This window comes from Parasteatoda tepidariorum, chromosome 2 (genome assembly GCF_982258835.1).
Source record: "Parasteatoda tepidariorum strain Cologne lab strain chromosome 2, Ptep-v5.0, whole genome shotgun sequence".
Taxonomy (NCBI): Eukaryota; Metazoa; Arthropoda; class Arachnida; order Araneae; family Theridiidae; genus Parasteatoda; species Parasteatoda tepidariorum.
In genome coordinates, this window is record NC_141756.1 from 41,597,059 (window position 1) to 41,617,551 (window position 20,493).

Below are 20,493 nucleotides of genomic sequence, written 5' to 3' on the forward strand. Positions count from 1 at the left end.
TTAGTGCTGTTAAATAGTAGTTTAGGGTTCGTGTACCGCTATATCTTTATGAAATTCGTAGCAGACTGGTAACAAAACTGGTGTCTGGTAATAACATTTTATATGCATCTGCTGTTTTTTTCATTTATGGAATGATTGCATTGTGTTAACCTTAATATAAATGTACTTCGAATTTAATAAAAAGTGTTGCAATATTTGATTCCATTTTAACCCTTTCGCTCCTAACGGGACACTTACGTCCCAAGCAAAGTCCCGGTCCTAAATCAGTGTTTAAAATCTGCATGAAAATATAACATCTTAGTTTTAGCATTCTAGTGTGCTCTACTCATAGTTTATGCTACCAAAATTGTTCTGTTGTAAAAAATAAAAACACTCGTCGCGGAAAGGTTAAATATGTGATGAAAGATTGGCTCCGACTGTATATTAACATTGTTAGATTTTTTTACCAGAAATATGCAGTATTATTTAAGTTTAACAAGTAGACTCTGATTTTGACTATTCAATCCAGATAATTGCATATGAAATGTTGAGCATCCCAATTAAACTATGGCACAGTGCTGTTTAAAATAATTATAGAGGTAACTAATTTTCAGCAGATTTTAAATATTGGTGCATGGCAATCCTAGTGTCTATTGGTTGATAATTTTTGTTTTTCATAATACAAAAATTTGCAATATGGAAATGGATAGAAACTATAACTAACATTTTAATTTAAATAAAAAATATATAAATTTAGATTTTAAAAATATATGTCGTACAATATTTTTAGAAAAATATATGGTGCATAGATTTTTTATTTCAATTGATACCTATTACCGAAATTAAGCATAGTTGGTGTCAATAATGATATGGCAATTTTTTAAGTTTTACCCGAAAAAATTCGAACCATTTCCTCATTAATTTTGCTTTTAATACATGGCTTATAGTTTTGGGTTTTATTTTAATTGGTACCTATTAACAAAATTAATTAAACATCAGTGGTGTCAAAAATAATATGGTGATTTTCTATATTTCTCCTGCATGAATTACTATTATATCTCCATTAAATAACCCTTTAGTAGGTAGCTTATTTTCATTCTATTTAGCACCTTTTACTAAAATTAATCTTCCTACATTGGCATTTAATTGTACGGTGATTTTTTTTTTATATCTTTCTCTCAAACAATTTAGAACCATTTCTAAATTAAATTTCCTTTGCAGTACCTTATTTTGTTATTTCAAATCCCGTTGATTTTAAATTATTTAGTTTTAAACATGGTGCATAGTGTTTTTAAAAAGTGCTCTTAAAGGTGCTTATTTTTGATTTTCTTTATTTAAAAGCACTTTAAGGTGCTTTTTTCATTGGGTGGTTTTAAAAAGTGCTTAATTTTCCCTTTTCCAAAATGAGATTTTATTTTCTTGGCCTTGTTGATTTTTGCCACGTATTATGCAAAAACGTGCTTTTCACTTTGTTCTATTAACCGTTTTCTCAATTCATTCAACCACAATCTATTTCGGCATACCATCGGTCCGTTGCGTATGAAAGCGACAATTTTTTTACATGTTTGGTGAAATACTTGCGAGTCCGAATGTGCTTCTGCTGAGCTGAGTTCGGCGAGATTATTGCACTCCCATGCAACTCTGCTGCATTTTACAAGATATTCTCAATTCCAGACTTTATTTTTCACCCTCTGATATTGAACTGAAAAAATCTCTTGATCATTTTATAATGGCTAATATAATCAAGAAAACAGTTATTTTATCATGATCATTTAAAGTCTCAGAAAATTATTTTGCATTTTGTTAATGTATATAGTGCTTAAAAAGTACTTAAAAGATGCTTATTTTTTGTAGAAAGAATTGGCTACACACCCTGCTAAGGAAAGGCTAAATTTTTGGCATAGTATGCCTGTTACCACGCTGAGTTTATCTGACGTAACTAATAAAAAAAATAATTAAACATATAAGAACTCCGTTTTTGATAAATGACAGCTATAAGAAAGCAGAGATCACTGAAGCTATCATTAAAGTTATCTGTAGTTTCATGTATATCAATGGCTCTAGTACTAAACCAATTAGAAAATTCCATTTTTAACTGATTTTTAGGATCGTAGGTAAAAGTTGCTCCTTTTACCAATTGACCAAATTTCATGACAATAGAACAAATGATTCTGGAATTATAAGAGAGACACACACACACACACAAACAAACCAACTCTTCATTTTATTATTATAGATTATAATTGAAATATTAATAAAAATAAATCATAGCAATGTATTTAAAACTATATAACTGTGTTAAAAATTGTTTTATAGTAATGCATGTAAGTGCACAATTCAAAATTATTGGAAATAAAATTAAGATTTATTATTAATAACTGCTAAAAATAACAGGCAAAAATGAAAAAAATTACAAATTTAATTTCACAAAATACTTAAGCATAAAATAATTATTTAATAATAAAATTTCAAAATGTCAATTTAAAAGTTGTATTTTTTTTTTCTTTAACTTATACTAATGTTAAGTACTAATGTATTTCTGATAATTGAATGTTGTTAACAAAACAAAATATATTTACTATTAATTGTAAAACTCTGAAAATCAATGACAAATTTAAATAATCTTAGATTAAAATGCTTTGTATATTTTTAAAATAATCATTTCTCTTTTAAAAATATTAGTTAAAAAAAATTCAGTGATTTAAATTGTGGTTTAAATAAAGGAGCCCTGGTTGTAGGGCTTCACCATTGATTAAAAAAAAAAAAAAAAAAAAAAAAAAAAAAAAAAAAAAAACATGTGATATGCATTGCTTTACATCATTGAAAATTCAAAGAGTGTAAAAAGCATTTGGTTTCGTTAAAATTAGTCCCTTATTTATCAATTATGCGTGAACATTAGCGACATTTTTCTGCACTGACGATATCAACTGTCGAAATTATATTATAACGTCTATGTATTCCATTGGGGGGGGGGGTAGTTCTTAGAAAAGTAAAGCGATACTATCTCTGTTAAATTAAATTTAAAAAAAACTCTCGGTAAAACCCAAAAAGGAATATTGGCTAACTCATCGAAGTTGCGTTGATTCGAAGCAATACTAGATGAGAAAGGTGAATCTGGGAAAAAGGCCATACATATTTCCACCAGTCACATATTAATAGTAATTGTATTGATTTGTGATTGATATAATTGAGCATATTTTTATAGTCTAAATCCAACAAACTTAAACAAAACAAACAATAGAACTTAAGATAGACTTCGATGATTTATATGTATTTAACTATATATTTGAACAGATTGCCAATTCTAACCTTCATTCCGTAAATATAATTGGAGTGCATTAAAGACAATTTTGTTTATTTTTTTGTCTCCCAAATCTTCTACTTTTTTTTTCCTCCTTGCATCAGATACAGTTTCTTGAACCGTTTTATTATCCTAAAAATTATGGTATACAGGGGTTTGACAAAAAATAATGGAAACAATTCCATACTGACATATTTTTTTTAAAAAAAAAAAATTTGTTCTTTAAAAAAGTACTTTGAGAATAAGTAAAGTGTTTAGTTTATGCGATTTCTCGTAATTATCAATGAAGTTTAAAGGTTTGGGGGCCCGACAATAAATTACGAACGGAAAATAGTGTTTCTGAGCACCCTATGCCAAAAAAATGTAGCAATAAATTTGCAACTTGTAACAATTATTTTGGTTAATATTTATGATAAATGTAGCTTAAATATATAAGGAAATAAGACATTTTTATCAAACTTTTTTTTTTTTTTTCGGTCTTGTGTTTTTTTTTTTTTTTTTTTTTTTTTTTTTTTTTTGCTATAACTTTAAAAATATTCAATGAAACTAAACAATTTTTGGAGAAATTTTAAATTAATAACAAAATTATTTCAAAATTTACGAAAATTTATTTAAAACTGCGAAAGTCATGAGTAATTAAAGTAGTCCTTTTATACTGCACATGCGTGGAAAGAAAGTAATTTTTTTTTCTCCTTTTACTTTTATCGTATTTAGCAACTAATAAAAAAAGTCCGATATGAATATCTTAAAAATTTAAAAAGTTTCAAGCAATTCTCTAAGTAGTTTTCGTACTGAGAAAGCACAAAATAATAACGGGTTTTCCACAAATCTCATTTTGTACTATTAAACTAGATTTATTAAAAATGACACCGACATTGTTGAGGAAGTTGAGGAACGTCCGTCATAAAAGTATTTTTTCTTTTGCATGTTTTCGTTTTTTATGCAATTAAATTTTGGTGTATGAACGTTTATCGTAAGGTGTTATCCTTTGTTATTTAGTTTTGTCTTATGATACAAAATAATATTTGTAGAAAACCCCGTATCATATTGAGTTTCTTTTAAAAACTACAAACTACTTAGAAAATTGCTTGGAAAATGATACATTTCCTCCGCTATGCGCAGTATATAAGAACTACTTAAATTACTCTCATATTCAGTTTTCAACTAATTTTCTTCAAATTTTGAAGAAAAAGTTTTGTTTAATTTTATTGAATATTTTTAAACTTATAGTAACAAAAAAAGTATTATTTTTTTATTTTTTTTTTTATGAAAATGCCTATATTTCCATTCACATTTAAGCTAGGCTTACAAAATTTTGTACAATTATCGCATGTAATAACCAAAATCATTATTACAAGTTCAAAATTTTTTGCTACATTTGTATTTAAAAACACTACTTTCCGTTTGTAATTTATTGTCGGTCCTTTAAACTTCTAAAAGCTTTAAACTTCATATATAGGTATGAGACTACGCATGATCTAAAAACTTCTGAAGTTATAAAATGATTCTCTGAGTATTTCTTGAGAAATATGAAAAAATGTATCAGTATATAAATGTTTCCATTATTTAGTCCACCCCCTGTATCATAGGTTTTTACATTGAACTTGGTGCGACAGAGCTTCATCCGAATATTCGTAGTCTTCATTCTGTTTCGAGAATCGAACTTTCCTTAATTTAATTAAAAAAGCGTTTATAACATTTAACAAATAATGCAAATTTTTATCAGAAAAATAAATTTTAAATTTGAATGTAATGCCTTGGGTGTAATTAACTGCATGTCAACAACAAGATTCTAAAACCAGAATGAAATCTTGATATTTTTCCATTTATTCTTCTCCGCTTATGTTTTGTTAAAGAGACGCATAGCATGAACGGGCTTTATATTCTAGGAAGTTTTATTACCAAGATTGTATTTAGGTGCGTGTAATTTTATTATTGGTACAATTACCCTGCGTTTTGTAAGTAAAGAAGTCGTTTACCATATGTTAATAAAAAATTAAAGGAAATTAATATCAAGACTCAAAAATGTTGGGGTTATGTTTTGAGTGCTATCTTCTTTTATTTATGTTATCAGTTTAAGTTAGATGGATTTACGAATTGGGATAAATGCTAAATGGATTTAAAAAAAAACAAAACAAAGTTAGCATCGCAAGTCATAATGTTAAACAAATAAATACAATATCAATCTAGGATTTTTTTTTTTTCTTTCGAAAATGTACAAATTTTATGAATTCAATTTATTAAGTTTCAGCATTCAATTTAATTCTATTGTTGCTACTTAACACCTTAATCATAGTTTAGTTATAAAGTTTTAATAAGTAAGAAGATAATTCACAGGAAGTTCACAAGCGATTTATGTAACTTATCGCTTAAAAAAAAAAAAAGGAAAGAGTTACTGTTTTTTTCCTTGTGGTCATTTTAAAACGGTTGTGCAGTGAAGCTTCACAAATTATTACGGAAAAAATAAGTTTGTTCACCTCTGCATTTGTTTTCGTGACCAAGGAAATAGGACTACTCATTTTGAAATTTTCTAAATTGGCTTACTCAGCCTAAGTGCTCGTAAAGTGATAATTATAAGAAAACAATCGTTTAGTTTCTCTTATTAGCACTTATCTAATTAGAAAAGAAAACGGATCATTTTTATTAATTCTTTTTCTTGTTTGCAATACAATTTTGAGATTTGTTGAGAAAGATTTGGGACTTAACTTTGAAAATTAAATTCGCGTACAACCTAAAATAATTCAATCGAACTTTTTCTTTTCCCTTTGAAGAAACTTTTTTTTTTTTAAAAGGCACAAAAGTTTCATATTTATGCGAAGATCATGACACCCTTCAACGTAAAAATTGCATGGTGATTATATTACAGTACTGTTTTATAGTCTTCATTAAAAAGCGATTTTTAAAACAAAAATTGTTTAATAAAATAACAGCTTTAATTACAAGTATTACGCTGAGTTAGGGAGATAAATAATTCTTCAATACCAAATCAGAAAATTTATAAATTTCGACGTGTTCTAAATACTAATTTCATTAGCAGTGATCCTCAAAAAAACCATAATACCTTTATTCTAGAATAGAGGACTATTGCTAGAGCCTCCCTAAAAGTCATTAACCCTTACGTTGGGAACTAATCATTTAGATAATGTGATTTTCCTAGTTGTTTTATGCGTCACATATATTTTATAGTTATTCAAATACGTTAACATCCTGTTTCGACTATTTTTAGTTACTAGTATTTCATAATCCTTCCTTTTATAATATAAAATGTTTCAATATTTCCCTCTGAATTCGAAATGTTCAGTCTCTTGTTACTTCAGCTTTGCTATTTAATTATTCATGCGAGTTCTGTAACAAAACCTTCAATATGTATTTTGAACAAGATGTCTTGAAATTTACAGGCGTTTGATGTGACCGTTAAACGTGGCTGCAATTAATTTGTATCATTATTAAGCAAAGGAATAAATAAATGAAATAAAAAATTGCAATAGATAACTTATTAATTATTTTTATATGCTAGTGGTGGAAAAATACACGAATAAATACGACGCTAAAGGATATTGTTTTTAATTAATGACTCTCAATATCAATAATTGTTAACTACGCTAATCTGGATATTGACTGGCATAACTTGGTAATTCTTTAACTTCCTTTTGCGGTTGATTTAAATGATATTAATTTCTAGATTACTTACGTTTTGTATGTTTCTAAAAAGCAAACTTCTATTTAACGAAACCCATGCTCTGTCATTATTTCACAAAATCGAAAAGATCACTTGTGATATTGTTAAAATAGTGAAACGTGACTGAACTTTCTGGTATTGTTCGACGAAAATCCAATTAAAAAAAATAATAAAGTCTTGACTCTTTTGAATGCTCAATAATTAACTTGATCTATTGTTACGATTATCTTTTATTGTGATCTTATTCATATAGTAAAAATTAGCTTTCTTAGTTTAGTTAAAGAAGGAAATAAAGTGGACTGTTTTTCAACCTTTTATTTTTACCACCACAAAAGTTTTTTTTTTCTTCCGAAGTAGTTGTTGGATATCTCATGTCAGAAAATTTAAAAGCATTTATAGAAACTGCATATACTATTGCAATCGAGTGAAAATATGTTTATTAAGTTTCTTTAAAATTAAGTGTTGTTATTTATGTCACTTGCCAATACCAATTACACTTTCTTGAAACCAAGCGAATTTTTTTAAGGGCGAGGGCGCGTTTCTTATTTTTTCAGTGGTGTCATCAGTGACCAAGAATATGACTTCAGTCACATAGATCACAGTCCGTTTTACAGGGAGGACCCATTCATACTTCATTCATTCATTCATCCACAGATCGTAATTTTGACCTAAACCAGAGAACGATCAATCTCACATTCAGTACCCCCAGCGGTATGTATTGATTTGTAATGGGAACTTCGATGACTTTGTGACCCCGATAGATTTAACGTGCACCAGTCACCATTTCATTTAGTACACGGGAATTTTTAGGGGGGGAGGGATTCGAACTCACGAATACGAGCCCAACGCCCTACCAACCAGTCTATCACAGTATTCGACAGTGTTGTTTAGAATACTCTTAAAGTGTTTTATAGAGCCGCGATGGCTCAGGGGTTAGAGCGTGCTCTTTCCAATGAGGTGAACCGGGTTCAAATCCCAACGATGACCGGCAGATACGAATTCCGCATCCGGCTTGCACCGACCACAATACTGGCGTGAAATATCCACAGTAGTAGACGGATTATGGGTTAGAGTTCAAAAAATTTAGGTCGGCTGTTCAACGACGGTTATAAAATAAAATAAAATGTGTTTTATAGGAGCCGTGATGGTTCAGGGGATAGAGCGTTCGCCTTCCAATGAAGTGAACCAGGTTCGAATCCCAGCGATGGCTGTCGATACGAATTCCGCATCCGGCTTGCTCCGACCATTGACGTGAAATATCCATAGTGGTTGACGGATTATGGGTTAGAGTCCCTTGCAGTCAGGCTAACCGTGGAAGGTTCTCGTGGTCTTCCTCTCCATGTACCGCAAATACGGGTTAATTCCATTAAAAAATCCTTCACGAAAGCAAAGTTCTCCCAATAATTGATCCAGGAGTTAATCTCTTGTCTTCTGGATTGTGTTCAAAAATTACAAGGCTACGGAGTTGAACATCAGTAGTCGTGAACCCAAAATTGGGTCGGCTGTTCAACGACGTTTATAAAATAAAATGTGTTTCATAGAAAGGAGCGTTATTGATTGAAAAATGTTTGATTGATAGATTTTATTAATTAATTAACCAAGTTCTCTCTCTTTACCCCCATGCGTTTTTTATGAGGCAACTTAAAATATGTCTAAAAAAATACGGGATAGCTTGATTTTTTTTCTTCACAAAACTACAAATCTGTTTGGAAATCAAATTGTAGTGTTTAATTTTTAATTTAAATTATAGTCTCCGCTAAGTAATTTGCATATTTAAGATGTACCTCTCAATTTATTCCAATAAAATTAGATCGGCAGTTTAAAACTTAAGAAGTTAAGAAAAAGTTAAATCATTCAGGGAAAAGTTTGCTGTTTTTTATTTTGCAGACTTCATTATTGCATACAAAGAAAGAAAAATGACATTAATAAAAGTTATAGGAACGTTTTTTCTTGCTGCATTGGAGAATAGTCAATGGAATTGGTGCATTTATTGTGAAATATCGATATCTAACTTCGTGACAACGGAACATTAGAAAGTATTCTTAGAATACAATACATCGTGAATACTATATCTTAAGATAAATGCAAACTATGAGATGATTATAGGTTACGATATTATCACTATTTTACTATCGACCACGATGAATATCGAATGCTATAGTATTGCGAGTATTAGCGACAATGATAAGTATCAAATACGATATTATTATGAATAGTGAAACTTTTAATTTGGGTTGCGATAATTTTGGTGAAAGTTAAATTATGTAGTTTTGTTACATTGAAAATGTAACAAATATGCCGTGATAAGCTTTGGACTATAAATATTTCTGACAATAATTTCACGATAATAAAATTCTGATATCATTAAGCTCTAAAGAGCGTTTGGTAGCATCATAATCAAGAAAGACTTATTCGTATATAAAACTAACAAAAATATTATTGCATATCAGATATGTAATCGTGTAGATGACGAACTACCGATTGTCGCAGTTTTTACGCTGTATCATCTATTTTAATAATATCAAAACTGGTAGTTCCTGAAATTGTGTCGAATGAAAAAAAAGTACTTTTGAAAACTACATATTTTTTGATCCTCTTATCGAAAAGCTTTTATCCTCTTCCTTACTTTTTCATTCTTTTTTGCTTTAAGTCAGCTTACGTAATAAACTCGTCATGAATTGACTAACTGAATCGTGGTTTGTTGGATTGCTGACATCATAATTTAATCATGCAGTGACGTCACAGAGTTTTCATTTTATTTGAAAAAAAAATATTTCATTTGTAAACATCTGTGGAGTAGTTAAAGTAAGTTAATTTTTTTGCATATCCTGATAAAATATTAGTGTACTTTGATTTAATTTAATCCATTCGTTATTATTTTATTTTTCTATGGTTTGCTTTTAAAAATATCTTTAAAAATTTAAATTTTTATTTATATATTTTTATTTCAATTTTTAATTTCTAAACAACACAGGATTTTTATTCTTTTTGTGAATGCAGTAAGAAGAAATATCGTAATTGTATACTGCAACAACTGCTGGCAGTTAAACAAATTAACTGACTGATAAACTAAGTGCATTTAATTTATGTTCATTCTGCTTGCAATGGATGTTTTCAATCGAAATGTAAACAACAAGAATCTCGAGCTCTTGACCTGCTCTACTTCCGGTTAGAAAGTATGCAACTGCTTACTACAGCTTATTCTACCAGGAGATATATTTAAACAGATTATTTTGTTTTTAATAAAAGAAATAAATTATTTAATTTCTGAGCTCAAATCTGCTGTATTTCATAAGATATTAATTCTGGTGAGTTTGAAATGAAAATTTGTTATAGTTATTTAGAGATAAATTGTTTTAAAAAATGTGGCGTGGCTGCTAGATTTAGAAAGAACTCCCTTTTTTTTGGCAGCTCTGATTTGGCCTCTTTTTCCTTGTTTATTACTGTTTGTTTTTTGTGCAAGCCGTGCACCATCATACGTTTAGTGTTAGCATATTGTTCGAGCAGCGAGAGTAAGTGCATTTTACAAATTATTATATTTAGGTTTAGATTTCGAAGTTGGTATATTGTTAACAAGGTAAGAAGTGTTTTATAACGGTACTTTTTTCTAAGGACAATTCTAACGTCTCATCTTGAAATGAATGGTCTTCAAATGACGATTCTTCTTTTAAACACAAATAATAAATCAGGTAACAAATACACGTGCACAAGAAATACTACTCAACAGAGTCTCAAAACACAATGATCACGTTGTGAGACAAATACCTTCAAAACACACCAAAAACAGTAAACCGGAAGTATAAGCAGTCAAGAGCTTGAAGTGCTTCTTATTGTGGAAAACCACATCCATTATGTTCAAATAACATTTTCGGAAACAAATATATTGACTCATTTAGCATTTCTTTGCCGTCAAGACTAATGCTACTGATGACCACATTGAATTGAAATATTTTTTACACAAAGATTATTTTAATTTATATATTTATTGTTTTTTTTTAAGAGTATATCCTTTACTATCACTTAACATTTGAAAGTAATTTGTTTAATGTTAACTTAGAATTTAAGTAGCACTGTATTTATTTATGGGTGATATCAATATCTTGCACTATTTTTTATTTATATTTAACATTTTCATTTTTCAAATTAAATTTATCAACTCTCACGGCGATAAATGATATCACTGTCATTAATCATTGGTATATGTTTGATTGCTAGAGATTGTGTTCACGATATAGACCTGAAAATTTAAGTTTTCAGTTTGTAGCCAGTGGCCAGTAGACTCTCATGACTTAGTAGCCACTTTTTCTTCAAGCTTAATAAGTAGATATCGATAGGTCCTTTAAATTTAATAAGTACTATTTGCCAACTTTTTTTTTTTTTTTTTGTTGCTTGAATTAAATTACATTTTCACAAAAAATTCATATCAGAAATAATCAGCGTCTATAAAAAGTTAATTCAACCAGGGGTCTGTCCAGACATTTTGTGAAAGGTCCGTTTTTCGTGAAATTGTGAAAAAATTACTCACATTCTTTCAACCAGGGTCCGCTTTTATGAATTTGTGCAAATAGGGTCCGTTATTGCAAAAAAAAAAAAATTTTTATGGAGTTTTTAAATTGTGTAGACATTCAAGATTATGCTCAACATTGTAAAATTGTAATTAAAGAAATTAAATTTTAAAAAATAAACAACAATTGCTCCTTCTAAATTAGAGATGCAACCTACAAATATTTGGTATTTAGCCTATACTGCTGAACGCAGAATATTAATTTCGGACGAATAATGGAAGAATCGTCTGCCGAATACAAAACTTAATTCGTTTGCATCCATCTTTCTTGTTTTCTGCCCTGGAAAGGGTTTATTCGATTAACAAAATATTAATGAAGATAAACAAATTTGTGAAGGGTCCGATTAAAAGAAAAATCATTTTGTGAAGGGTCCGTTTTTAAGTTAAATTATTTTGTGAAGGGTCCGTTTTTATGAAAAGATATTTTGTGAAGGGTCCGTTAACGGACCCAAATTTCTTCTAAACAGACCCCTGTCAACAATAAAAATGTATGACAACATTTTGTTAAACGTACTGATTTTAAAGAACTTTATTTAAAATATGTGGGAAGGCAAAATGCATTCTTAGCATACATTACAATTTTGAAATATATGTGAATTGTTAAAAGATTTTCCTTCCTAGTGAATCTTTCCATTCCAAATTGATGGATTCTGAAAGGTCAAGATTTTGAATGGAAACATTAAACATTTTTATAAAAATTTTGTTTCCCAGAGTCTTTTTGCATTGATGTAAAAAAAAAAAAAAAATTAGAAAAGCATTTAAAAAAAAAACTATGGTAAAAAGTGGGAAAAGTTAGTTATTTAATTTTAATCGCCACTTCTTGTTGTAGACTCGCCATGTGGCGAGTGGTTATTTTCAGGTCTATCTCAATATATCGTGAGTATGTTTTTTTTTAATTATTATTATATATTATCGAAATGTTTAAAAAATATCTCGTGACTTGTTTTCGAACTTTCGTTCAATCTTCTCACATTTTGGACAGGTGTATGTCAGAACGAAGTGCCTATGAAAATTTTCTGTGAGACAATAGCTCGTTTCATTTCAGCACCTATCTATTATGCTGCACACACTTATGAAATAGTGACTTTCTTTCTTAGTGTAAACAATGAGCGAACGGGTATTATTATTATCATTTTTTTTCCTTCTTAGTCCTCGGCATTCTCTATTGCAGAAAGAAACGGTGTCAATGGCACTGGTTCTTAAAGAATCAGTGTATTTTTATCAATCTCACCTCATCAAAAAGATCATGTACTATATAACCTTTGAATTCTTTGTAACTACTTAAAAGCAAACAGTGTGGATCAGAATAATGTGTCATATAAAGGGGTCATTATGATCTTTTCTTTGAAACCTTGATCTCTATGGATTGTATAGTGGTTAAACTTCTGAATGTTACGAGCAATATTATTGGCTGCCCAACTTATAAAGTGGGAAGTTATAAGTTTTTTTAATCCTACTTTTGCATATCTTTTTTTTTAATAGTGTAAATTAATTTGGCTTTTATAAATGTTAATTTTATTTAATTTTCAGACCGAGGGCAAAAATTGTTTAGTGAAAATATCTAGTCTTAAATTATTTTCTGTTAAATATGTTTTTTCTCTATCATTAACATTCATTCATACTCCGTGTTTATGTATTGTTTTGTATATGCTGTTGGCTGATTGATAATTCTAGCTCTTACAAACGTCGTCGGCATTTTTACAGTAGGATAAGCTTATTACAATAAGCAATATGCCTTATGGGCTGATCAGGAGATGTGCAAAGAATCATTCAGATGAGATTTGCTAAAGCTTATTTCAATAAACCTCTAATAAGTTTATCTACAATAAGCTCTCTCTTTACTCTAGGTTTATTGCAAGCTGAATAAATTAAGCTAATTGGGCAATGAATGATAAATTTTTTAATTAGCCTAAAGGTAGCCTGTCGCATTGCGAAATAACGGGGGTTGTTTGCCAATAGTCAGATAACATAATTAGACTACAGGATTTGTAGAATCCATTCTACTCCATTTTTATTTAGTTTTTCTTTTCTTTCTTTCCTCCTTTGTTTTTCTTTTATTATTTCTTTCCTTTTTTTTTCGAAAGTGTAAGACCATACTTAAAACAGGTACAAAAAATTAGTGATCATCTAAAAATATCTATTTGACTATTGAATCGAATTATATCGAATTGACAAATATCTAATTGACTATTAAAGTGGAATCAGTCCAGGTTTTTGGCAAAAAACTTTGAATGGAAAATGTGCGTAGATCGAACAAATTACAAATTAAAACTCTAAAAATATCTGAGAATGCCTATTCTAAAATAGCATTTAAGTGATTGATTGCAAAATTAATTACTACAATATATTTTTTATTAAAATAATAAACTTTTTTCTGTCGATCAAAAATGAACAAAACATTAAGATTTTCCTGACATTTATTTAGAGAAATTTTATGAATGCTTCGATTCCTGACTTGAAAAATCTCTGAATTGTCTATTGTAGAATGTTTTGTTGATGTAGAGCTTAATTACTTATTTTTAGTTATTGAAATTTATCTTTTTTTTTTCATTTTAAATTACACTCAGATTAGACTTGAACATTGTTGAAGTCTGATTGCCATTTAAAATTTTGGTTCAAGGGTCGTTTCACCGAAAATGCCACCTGTGGTGTTTACCTCCATCCCAACACCTGGGGCCTGTATCATCCCATTGAAAAGAACTGAAGGGGTTATCCTTGGCATGATAATGCGTAGTCAAAAATCTCGCTAATATTATTATTGAAAAATCATGCCTTTCCTCTTTCGTAAGGATTAGCTGTGCTTTCTCCATAATTCAAAAATGAAACATGAACTAGATCTAATATCGATGTCTATATGAACTTGTATAAGAAAAGTCACTTGTAAATTACAAGCAACGCATTTCACATTATTATGTGTCTTAATATCTGGCACATAATTCATTTATCATTCCATTATTGTCAGTCGTCGCTCGATTTCTCAGTAAAGACTATTTTATGCTCTTAACCCCTTCCTTCTCGCTCCCGTGAAAATGACGAGGTGAGGTTTCGCCCTCTATTTCTCGCTCCCGTCATATTTCCGGGATGGAGTGTTCAGTAGTAACGGGCCAATAAGAATAAAACTAATTGATTTCTTTTGCCCGGAAAACAATTTTTCATTTTACACACCAGATGGCAGTACCGGGATATTTTTTAAGTTAATTGTAGATAGTCTAATTTAAACTAGATATCAGCACAAGATGTTTGGATGTCAGAAAAAAATAGGCACTTTTATGACCGCTTTCTTGAAAACTAACCGATCGTTAAGGGGTTAAAGAGAAGAAGGTAGGTTTTAAGTTTTGAAAAGGAAATTTTTATATTACTGAAGAAAATGTGAGACACATCGTTCTGGAGATGTTCCCAACATTGGAAGTTCCAATGCGTTGCATGTGTGCGAAGGAAAATGATGCTTTTATTTGCACATGCTGGATCGCCTTTGGCATTATATATCCACTAATGTTTATTTTGAATTCCTAGGTTGAAGGGTTTTCTTCTCAAAACCTTGCTATATCGAATTTTTTTTCGAAATAGAAAATGAAATTTTTCAGAAAAATCAAAATGTAAGTTCATTGTACACCAATTCTTTTCTATTTAATGCATAATAATAATTGTTCTTGTCTTACTTTTAAAAATAAAATTATCGTTGCTTATGCTTCATGATTCTACTTTTTAGAATAATATTTTGGAATATCTATATTTTTGTTTAATCTTTAGAACATATTTAGTTCTGAACTTGTTAACTCAAAAACTCCCTTTCTCGAAATTTTTTAGCGTCCTTTCTTTGGAACTATTCGACCGATTTTGGTCAATTTTTGTATTTTGATATGTAAAATTTAATTCTTCAAAATGATGCAAAAAAATTGTATACCTTTTATAAATCAAAATTTTTCGATCATTATTAAATGAAATAAAAAATATTTACTGAAATATTTATTTTTTGCATCGTTATCTTCGGATAAGCAAATTTTGTAATTGCATGCAAAAATTTTTCGATTCATTTAAAATGTTCTTGAGCTTTAGCGAAATACGCAAAGAAAAAAAAATTAACATTTAGGGGTCCAAATTTTGGTGCCCTTTCCTGGCCAAACTATTGGGACTATATTTTCCAGAAATTAAAAAAAATTATTTTAGCTATATTAATTTAAAAACTTACGAGTTAAAACGAGGTAAGTGACAGTGGCTGTATCCGAACAATTTTATTACCACTTTATTAGAAGCCGGGGGACTATTCTTTATTAAAAGCCGGGACTGTTTATTTGCTTTATTTTATTTACCACTGTCAAATTTGAAATAAAAATCATGCAAGCATATTAAAAAATGATGTGGTTTAATTAAGATTAAAATGAAGGCAAAAAAACAGTTCAGTTACATACCCGTGTTGACACAACCATTTTTTGTTATTTAAGGGTAGGGAAGTTGGTTACCCGTACAAAATGGAACAGTAGAATAATTTCAATTCTTCAGATACAAAGATGACATCGAAGTAGTTATAAAGTGAATAATTCTAATTTAAGAATAAAAAAATCAACTATTTTGTGCCAAGAAACAAAAATCATTGATCGGGTGGAGGGGGATCCTTGATCAGCGTAATATCTTGTTTTTTGGATATAACCTTTTTTTGATTGCGTTTTAGGAATAAAATCTTGTTTTTAAGAAATAATAAGCAAACTTGGAAAAGTGTAAGAAAAAAGAACGTAAAAATGTGCATATGATACAAACTTTTTAAAAAAAATGTTTTCAGATTCAGTTTCTCTTTTTAATTCAGCCAATGAAATTATCAACAAGTGTATTAATAAAGCACACATCTCAGGAACGTAGAGCTTATAATCCCCCCCCCCCATAATTTGAGAGCTTTCGAGAAGCATACGTCCTTTTAGTCAGGGGTGATTGTGCTCCTGAAAAAATCCGGATTTTTCGCAAACCGCGATCCGAAAGTTTCTGGAAATCGAAAGTCCAGAAGTTTCAAGAAATCATCGATCACATTTATAAAAAAAAATTCTTGTATATTTTATTTAAAAATATAAGAACTAAAATTTATACTTGACATCTCTTTCATTTGTAAATATTTTTTCTGGTAGAATAATAGATGTGATTAGTGATAAAAGTAAACTTACACATAATTATTCATTTAAATTATGCTGCATTTAATTCATTTAGAATATCATGTTTTGAAAATTTAAATGATTTAAATTTATAAAGATATAAATTTTTTGAATGATTTTACTCAAGAAATTTTCAGGATTTTTGAGTTGGTCCCACGATCACCCCTGTCTTAGTATTTCTGCAACAGACGACTACAAACGTATACTGGTCATTCTTTACGAGATAGCCATTCTTTTCCATAAATCAGCCCTCATTTGGCGATTATCATGGCATAAGTGATACTGACTGCCAATCTAGTCTGGTGATAGATCATCACCATGCTCATAAGGGAAATCAGAGGGACTCGGTGAAACGACCCTGATACGAAAAAAATGGTGGTTTTAAATTAGAAGCTTGCCGTATATCCCGTTGTTTAAACCGAACCATTGAATAAGTCGACCCCTTATTTTTGATTACGAGGTAGTAAATTTCTAGCATGTAGGATATGTGTCAAATGATATAAGACGCGTAACAAAATGTGAATTCAAATATTATAGTAAACTCTTTTTTTTTCTGTCGAGTCGCAAAGTCCTCCATGTTGCCATAACAAATCAAAACCTTTGGGGGTACTGGATTGGAGATTGATCGTTCTCTGATTTAGGTCAAAATTACGATCTGTGGATGTATGAATAGGTTCGCCTTATAAACAGGTGTGATGTATGGTGTGGCAGAAGTCGGATTCTTGGCCATAGATGGCGCCACTGAAAAACAAGAATCGCACACTCTGCCTTAAATTTACTCGGTTTCACCAAGCAGGCTTGCCCGTGTGGCAAGTGGCATTGCAACCAACCAACCAAAATCTTTTAAAAAGTGTAGAATTTTGAATTCTTTAGATGGAAATAAGGATTTTTTTTTATTTTTTTTTTTTTTTTTTTGTGGGACTTAGCATACGCGGATGAAGTAGATTTTATTGCGAAGTGGAATCCGTATGACAACGCTGCTAATGTTATTGAATCCGACGCAGATGTTATTCTGGAATGAATGTGAAGGAATGTTCATAACATATGAATATTCTGGAATGTGAAGCTTTGTGATTTATTTTAGAAGTTTTCATTGTGCTATATTTTATGTTAAAATGCTAACCGGTCTGTGTAGGGGTCAAGGAACTGGCCTTGCATCGGAGAGGTTCTTGGTTCGAATCCTGGCACGGCATGGACGTTCTTTCATTCTCTGTACTATCTGTCCTTACTGTGGGAGCAACGTTGGCCCACCTAATATGGTACCCCTGGAAACGCGGCCAACAAATCTGCCTTTCAGATGCCTGTATGACGTAGGTCATTCCCAAGGTGGGCATTAGGAAAAAAATATCTATATATATATTTCTCTTACACGGCGTCAAAAAAAACCTCATTACAACTCCCCGAATGGCAACGCTAGAAAATCGACCTATGATTGACGCTAAAAATGTCACGTGCCAAATCTAGCTGAGGTGGCTCAACATATAGCGCTTTTGAAAACGGAAACTGAAATAACCAGAGAGAGCATTCTCACCAAGTGCGATCTACTGATGACAACCTAAACAATATGGAAATGAATGGGGAGAAACTGGATCTTACCACGTGATTTTCCGGCCAATAAAAATGCGCCGACAACAATGGAAAACGGTGTCAGACCATTATGATTTTATGTTATATAGAGAAACGTTTTCCTATAATACTAATTTTTTTTTTAAAAAAAAAAGAAAAGTTGTTATATGCATTTGAATGATTGTTTTGAATTCTTAGAATTTTGTGCATTTGCAATGTACCTAAGTTAGTAGCGAGCGAAGCGAGCTCGGTTAGCGAAGCAAACCATATAAGATTGCGTAGCAATTTTCGGGGGTTGGTGAGCCTTAGCGAGCAGGGGGTGCAGCCCACTAGTACTTATGAAATACTCTTGAGTAATTTTTTTTAATTCTTAATTTTTTTTCTAAATGTATTTTAAAGTATTGTTTTAAGAAAATCAATTTTATATTATTTAAAAAAACATGATTCTATGAAATGCTAAGTTAATTGCATATAACATATTAAAAATAGTTCTTGAAAGGGGTAAATAGATAGTTGTTCGTATCTATTTCATTGTTTGCCGTGCATCGATAAAACACGATTAATGAATGTCGAACTTTACCGGCATACTAATCGACTTCTTATTCACCGAGATGTGCGGTAATTTGTTTCATTAAATGAATGTAAATCTGGTTTGCAATTAAGTTTTAAAACATCCTTCAACTTTCAATTATGAGTTAATCGTGTCATCAGATTAATGTTTCGCTTTATTTCTTTTGAATATCCTAAATTCAGTTAGACGTTAGATACGCTTGAAATGTTTTCTTAAAGAAAATTCATGTCTCTAAGTAAACTAAATTGTTATGAACTAGTTATATTTTTTATAATATTCCGAAATAAGGTAAAAGAATCGATACTGTTGAGAAAAATGTAAGTATGATTGTGTATCATTAAAATAGTGGCAATAATGTGTTTTTATGTAGATTTATTTCTTGTGAAAAATTGGATTAGTCATGGTTGTTGTGATGTTCCAATTCTAATTAGTAGCATTCCTATCTTCTTAAATATATAAGTTACTGCGCCTTTGTTATATAAATATTAAATATTAATGTTAGTTTAAAAAATTTAATATATTTTGTAATGTTTATGTAAGGAGATTCTTAAAAATGCTATTTCTTTTACAAAGGTAATTAAAAAAAAGAAAAAAAATACGCAGCCTTGAAGTTTCCGGATATGACTAATATAGTCATACGTCTATATGATTTCGAAACGTCGTATTTGAAATCATTCATTTCAATTCGTAAAATATGGATTTAATTTATTATTGATGTGACATACACTACACAAGAGTATGTTATCGTTTTGTACTCCCCCCCCCTTTTCATCAGACTTAGCGTACAACACATAGAGTACGCAAAATGTTGTGTTATGTTTGTAAAAAATAGTACAGTGCACAGAAGAAGAAGAAAACGGATTAACTTATGATCTAATTATAGGATTTTCGCGTGTTATGACTCAAACTTATTGACTCGAAGGGGTGACTTCAAATATGCTAATTAATAAATGCGGACGATATTTTAAGTTACGAAATCAGACACAAAAGTTTACTTTCTCTGAATAAACATACCATTTTTTCGACGGGTTCGGATTTTTAACCTCCAAAATATTGGAGGTAGCAGCCGTCTGGAAAATATTTTCCATATTCGGTTAGGGCCCTTTAATGTTAATTTTTCCGTATTTCGCTATATCTAGAGAACTTTTTAAGTGAATTGAAAAAGTCTTATACACAAATATAAAATTTGTTCATCCAAAGTAATTCCATGCGGGAAATAACTTTTAGTAAATATTTTTTTTTATTGCATTATTTAGGAATAGACGAAAAATATTTGAATTGTAAGGTATACAATTTTTTACAACATTTTAAAGAATGTAATTTTGCATGGCAAAATTTGAAAATGCGTTTTTGTGTCTGATTTCGTAACTTAAAATATCGTCTGCACTTACTAATTAGCATATTCTGGGTAACCGCCTCGAGCCGAAGATCGAGTCCTAGAACGTGAAAATCCGATCGTTAAATCAAAAGTTATTCAGTGTGGTCCTTGTTTTTTTTCCCCGCTATGTACATTTCGGCGGCACACACGCCTCATTATGTGAACTTTCTCAATTTCAATTCATATTAGATCTCAAATCTAACTCAAATTAACATTGTTTCTTAAATTCATACTCTATTTACAGTTCATCCCAATAAATAAGTCGAAGTCTAGATGGCTTAAAAGGATCAAAGAAACTTTTAATAGATTCTTTTATT

The 20,493-nt window shown here is 30.1% G+C and overlaps 1 protein-coding gene across 4 annotated transcripts in view; it reads left to right on the forward strand.

Annotated features, from left to right (window-relative positions):
* Rala (Ras-like protein A) overlaps positions 1–20,493 on the forward strand; it is a 47,375-nt gene that overhangs the window by 1,434 nt on the left and 25,448 nt on the right. Inside the window, exons 1-2 of one of the 4 annotated variants that reach the window (XM_071177461.2) lie at positions 9,489–9,764; positions 15,037–15,119. The exons of 2 other annotated variants lie outside the window; for them this stretch is intronic. In XM_071177461.2, coding sequence (XP_071033562.1) covers positions 15,094–15,119 — 26 coding nt within the window. In that variant the 5' untranslated portion in view covers positions 9,489–9,764; positions 15,037–15,093. Of the gene's footprint in view, positions 1–9,488; positions 9,765–15,036; positions 15,120–20,493 lie in introns of those variants that run through there. One more of the 4 variants, XM_071177460.2, reaches the window with a different exon arrangement.